Source organism: Mustela putorius, unplaced genomic scaffold (assembly GCF_011764305.1).
Source record: "Mustela putorius furo isolate JIRA1106 unplaced genomic scaffold, ASM1176430v1.1 tig00003909_pilon_pilon_pilon, whole genome shotgun sequence".
Taxonomy (NCBI): Eukaryota; Metazoa; Chordata; class Mammalia; order Carnivora; family Mustelidae; genus Mustela; species Mustela putorius.
Window position 1 is genome coordinate 14105001 of NW_025422057.1, and position 6000 is coordinate 14111000.

The 6000-nt window shown below is 39.7% G+C and overlaps 1 protein-coding gene across 1 annotated transcript in view; it reads right to left on the bottom strand.

The window, feature by feature from the left end:
* Positions 1–4744, bottom strand: part of CCDC172 (coiled-coil domain containing 172) — a 54972-nt gene extending 50228 nt beyond the window's left edge. Inside the window, exons 1-3 of the mRNA XM_004751863.2 lie at positions 4607–4744; positions 4134–4254; positions 3852–3937 (exon numbers count right to left, since the gene is read on the bottom strand). Of these exons, the coding sequence (XP_004751920.1) occupies positions 3852–3937; positions 4134–4254; positions 4607–4627 (228 nt within the window). The 5' untranslated portion in view covers positions 4628–4744. The remainder of the gene's footprint in view (positions 1–3851; positions 3938–4133; positions 4255–4606) is intronic.
* Between the last annotated feature and the right edge of the window lie 1256 nt (positions 4745–6000).

Here is a 6000-nt window from a genome sequence, read left to right on the forward strand (position 1 = left end):
TTGATAAGCAGAATTTCATATTATTTTCTAAAATTGGGATTAAGTAAATCACATGTACTGCTATTTAAACAATGTTACAGGGAAGAAATAATGTTCTTTTATTTATGTTTTTAAGTAACTTTTAATTATTTAAATTAAAGAAGGATATAAATTTTTCTTGATGCAACTTTTACAAAAAGAAAAATCTCCATCATAACAAAACTCTATTTCAGTATTATAAATGATAACAACTTGTGATTTTGTTCTTTCCCTAATTAGGTAGTAGAGTACTAACAGACATGACTTTACCTGCTGGTCTCAGAGGGCTCCTAAGTAGGAGGGTCCCTAACTGGCAGGGGTTTTATCATCTTAAAAAAAAAAAGGACTGGGCCCAGTTTGAAGTAAAAGAAGTCACCTTAAGTTACTTGTTTATTTCAATATAATGAATTTAAAAAAATTCATGCCATACTATTTTATTATTGTTATAAATTTTTTAAAGATTTTATTTATTTTTTTGACAGAGAGATCATAAGCAGGCAGAGAGGCAGTCAGAGAGATGGGGAAGCAGGCTTCCCACTGAGCAGAGAGCCGGATGTGGGGCTTGATCCCAGGACCCTCCCAGGACCCTGAGATCATGACCTGAGCTGAAGGCAGAGGCTTAACCCACTGAGCCACCTGGGGAGCCATCCCTATTACTGTTATAATGTTTATATAAGTTAAAAGTGAGAGGAAAAACTAAACAAAATAGCTTTCTACCATTTACTTTCTTTTGAGACAGTATAGCGTTACATTAGGTTTTATATAACATGTTTATTCAGACTAAATAGTCAAATTTTAACTATATACTATTTTAAAAACAGAAAAAAAAACTTTTAGATGCTTAGAAGAAACTACAAATGTTCTGGGAGTCCTTAATTTTGATTTGCTCTGCCATCCATACCTCAAAACCTTTATCAGAGGCTTTAGGTATATTGGTAAGCATTAATGCAAATCCAGGGTATATTCTTGTCTTTCTGTTTTCGTATTACCAAACCTAACCAGCCATACTGCAGCTCTCCAACTCACAAAGTACGCATACTACATAATCTGAGATTTTGCAACCACATATTCTAAAGGACTCATCGAGCCCTGAAAGGCAAATGCTATCATTCAAGTTCTAATTACATGCTACCTGGGTTTTACAGAACAGAAAAAAAATGAGTATTGCACTTCCTAAATACATTTTTTGACCACAAGCAACTTCCAAAAAAAGTGCCCCAAATATTGTCTGAATGTATCCCCGTACAAACAGCACAAAGCACTGGCCTATTCAAATTATGTTCAAGTTTCTCCCAATGCTGCTTCCACTTGATAAATTGGTCAATAAATGCCAAGTCAAATATTCAAGTAAATATATTTTCATTGTTATTGGCAGACATATAATTAACTCTGAGAATAAAAGATACAAGAAATCAATTTATGATTACTTCTTCAGTTCCTCCCATTAGTCATCTACATTATAATTGTGGTTCCACTTTTAAAATCTTTATCCATACATACTCACACACACCATTTTGACTATATTATAAATTAAATTATTTCAATTACAAATTAGTATTGTATGAAACGGTGAACCTTTTATGTTAATTTTATTAGTAAGATACAATCATACTATTACCCATGTATATGAGCTGATTAAAAAACAATCCACATTTAAGAGCTTATATTAATTAGAAATTTCAGCAGATGTTTCTAAACAATGTTAAGGACTTGCTCTGTCTTTTCTCAAGCATAAATATTTGAGTCAACATTTTTATGTATGTGTATTTTAGCAACAAATTACATTTCCATTTTCAACAAAACAGGCTGCTAAAAAAGAAAAATAGTACAAAGAGTAAACCAATTTTTTTTTTCAAAGAAGACATATAAAGAGCAAATTTTTTAATATTTGTTATCTGTCAGGTCAGTATCTTCACCGATCTGGGAAAAATACATTTTGTTGAAAAACTTACATAAGTGACCTTTTAAAATCTGCCCTAAACTAACTGCAAAAGCTTCAGATACATTATTACATGTGGATTTTATGAAGAAAAAAAGTCTAAGAAGAGCTCAAGAAATCCGTTTTAGTAAAATATTCTGTCATTACTCAGATGTTACTTTCATTATGGTAGCTTAATTGTTTTTAATTATATATCACGGGCAAGTCCGTTAACCTCTGTGTTTCCTCACCCATAAAGGGAGATTAATAATGGTGCCTCATCACAGGATTCCTGGCAGGGTTAAAGGAGTTAACATGGGTGAAGCATTTAGAATAGTGCCCGGCATACAGTAAGTGCTCAGTAAGTATCAGCTAAGTATTACCAATTTGTATGTTTTGCCTATTACTTCCATTAGTTTCCAGTTACCAATGCTTAAGTATCTGAATTCTTTTTCAAGAAAAAGAAAGCTACGTCATGACATTCTTAAAGCTCTGCCCTTCCCATCAGCTTATAGTGTTCCCAGCTACTTTATCTGCTACTCACAAGCAAAACAGGACCTAGGGTCTCACTTGAGTAACAGTCCAAACTTCTATTTTAAAGGACAGCACTCTCCCTATTATCTTACTATTAGTAATCATTAATTCATTCAAACACCAAAGTAAACTAGGGGCGAGGCCCTGGACATAAGCTCTGGAAACATAAGATGGTTAAGAAAAAAATTCCAAATACGTTGCTTCCAAAACAGTGAGGGGGTACAAACACAAATTCAAGTAAGTACTCTTGTTTAATTTTAACATGGTACCCTGAACTGTAATTTAAAAAATTTCTAAGCTGCCCAAGGGCGGGCTTCACAGGTGACATTTGAGTAAGACCTGGCAGAAGAGCCGAAACTCACCAGGTAGAGAAGGGATCGATGACTACTTTGTTCACAAAGAAAGCTAGAAATTCCTCACCCTCCTCAGTTAAAATAAACATTTTTTAAGCAAACAGTCTTCCTCAAACAGATTTCCCACTGCGCAGGGCTCACTTAGTTTATCTCTAGGTGTTGAATAAATATTTTTGAATGACTGTCGTCCTGTCTTCCCGCATAGGCAAGGTTATCCTGAGGGCATGCTTGGATGATGTTCTTAGCTCCCCTCCTCCCAGGGCTCCGAGAAATCTTCCTAAAACCACTTTTATCACACCGCTCCCTGATCAAAAGCCTGGAATGCTTTCGTCCTATTCCCAGATAGCCGCTCTCTGCTTTGACTAGACTTCTCTCCCAATATGCCTTGGGCATGTCTCCCTTTCATTCATTTCCTCTCTCTGTCCCCAGTACTTTTCTCCTATTACTTATTTCTGCCTTTCCAGAATTCTACCCACCCTTCAAAAATCTTCCTTCAGGAAGCCACTGGATTGCCTTGCTTCTATTTAAATAACATAACTTTCCAAATGATGCAGAAAAGAGAGATGCTAGTGAAACAATTACACTTTAGGATGAAAGAAATGTCCCAAATGTGTTAGAGAATTGAAAAATACAAAAGGCAGAGACTGGATGGAAAGTCACATTCCTACTGTTACATCAACAGGGCACACTTCTTCAATTATTTACTATTTAAAACGTATACGCTGCACCAACTACTTATTGAGCAATTATTTTTTCCAGGGATATTGGGCTCTTTTAAAAAGTCAACCATCCCACACCACGGACCATCAAGTCTCCATTCCTTAAGCTGGTTTCCTTGGGACAAGGGCCTTGCTGGAATGAGTGTCCCTGGACCTGGAGTTTGGGATATTATCCAGCAAGAAGGCACTGCACTAACCAGCCCAGGGGTACGCTTCCTACTTGAAGGACAACTGGTTAAATAATAAAATATCTTCAAAAAGGCAATTTCGAATAGATTTTTTTTTTTCAAGCTCTCCATGTCCAGCTACCTTAGATTCCAACTTGGCTTTCTCCTCGTTCAGCAGCTCGGCTGCTTTCTTCATTTCTTCACGACATCTGTTTATCTCGGACCTCACTGGAATACAAAGGAAATCCTTAAACACCTCTTCTAGCTTTCTGGAGTCCCCAGGCCTGTGCACGGGGACAGCCGAGCCCCCTCCCTTCTCCGGCCGCGCCCTGGGGGCTGCCTTTCGCTCTGAGCCCCCACCTGGAGGAGAGGAGACAAGGGACCGACCCCCCCCCACCTCCCAGCGGGCGACCGAAGCACCCACCTTCTCGGATCACGCGGCGACCCTCCTCGGCCTGATGCTCCGAGAAGATGATGTGCCGAAACAGGGACTCTAAACTCATCTCGGGCCGGGCTCCCGCCGATCCGTCGACGCCTTTCGGTACCTGCGGGCGAGGAGCGCGAGGGGCACTGCGGAGTGAGGAAGGAGGACGGTGCGGGGCTATCCCCGGGCTGGCCTCGACTCGCGATGGGCGAGGCCAACAAAGGACAGCCGTTCACCCCCCTCGCACCCTGCACCCTCGCCCTGCCTGGGGCAGAAGCCCGGCTTTCGTTCCCCGACTGAACGCAGCTCCCCCCCGTCGAGGCTCCGGGCCGTCGCGGGTTTCCTGTCCCTGCCGGTGGCAAATAAAAATGGAGGCGCCCAGGTATGGCGCCTGAGCCGGCCTAGGCGGCACCCCTCGGTGTTTCTGGCCTTTTCCCCTCCACCCCCTCTCTTTTTCGGGCGACCGTCCTCACAGGGTTCTGTCTCACGGTCATCCGTGTACTCGCTAACAACCCCGTGGGCTGGAGCCCTTCCTGCAGGCCGCAGCAGGGGCCTCCGGTTGGCCTGGCCGGGTGGGGACTGAACGACGGCGCCTCGTTGGGTCCAGTCTGCGTCAGGGCCTTCGCTTCGGCCAGGGGGCCCCAAAGGTCTTAAGGCCGTACTTGGACTTGTGGTGATCTTTCTCCGAGACACAAACACCCGGCACTATGAAGAACTAAGTACCCGTGATTCTAAATATAAACTGCAACGTCTTATCCTTTGACTGTGGCAAAGACTGCTCTAAATGTGCAACGTCTGACATTCCGCCTTAATCATTCCTTTGTAATCAGGGCATATCTTTTTAGTCTGCTTTAAAATTAATCATTGCCTTTTGTAATCAAGCTTCAGTAATATTAACACTTCAATATCTGCACAATATGTGTCAGAGACCAAAGTGGTTGCTAATTAAAGCTTAAACATGAAAGGCACCTTTGGGATTTTTGCATGGGATTTTCAAATTAAAAAATAAAGCATTTTTAGTTTTAGTAGGCCAAAATTGTAAGATCGTAATAAACATTTGACTTTTTTTTCCGAATGTAGAACTGACATTGGCTAAACTTTAAAAAATACTGTTTAGTTAGATTGTGTTAGAATTGAAAGAAGATAAATGTGAATTCTATCGCATCATCTGTATAAAATTCTTAATATTTCATTAATGCTGTAGCATAGTGTGCTGTAAGTTTTAACCTATTCCAGATTTCCACCTCAATTTCCATCAAGCCATGTAGGCATAAAACTTAATTTTTAAACTGTATTACAAAAGAATACTTACAGAAAAGTGTAATGCTGTAGAAAAGAATTATCCATAAACATACCATTCAGAAGCAAATATTAATAACATTTTGGCTACTGCCTTCCAGCAATTCCTCCTCACCTTGCATTTTTCTTTTACAAGCTTGGCAATATTGTGAATATGCAATAATAATAATTACAGTTAATACTTATGGAGTATATGCTGGGCACTATTCTGAACACAATGATTTTTACTATTACCTTCATCGTATTAGATGAGAAAACTGAAAGCAGGAAAGTTAAGTATCTTGCCAAGGTACCATACCTAGTATATGGCAGAGCTAGAGCGGAAACCAAGAAATCTGAGATCAGAGGCCATGAATTTAATTTTGGATACTGCTCTATTTTCCTTTGATTACATCATAAGCATCTTACCATTTCATTGAAAACTCTCCATAAATACACTTTTATATCTTCATAATCCTCCGCCATGTGATACGTGTATAAAACTCAGATATACTGAAATAAATTTGACTCTTTTATCTGTTCAAGGATGGAAAACAAAACAGAAATTGTGGTTAACCATTTTCTTTGA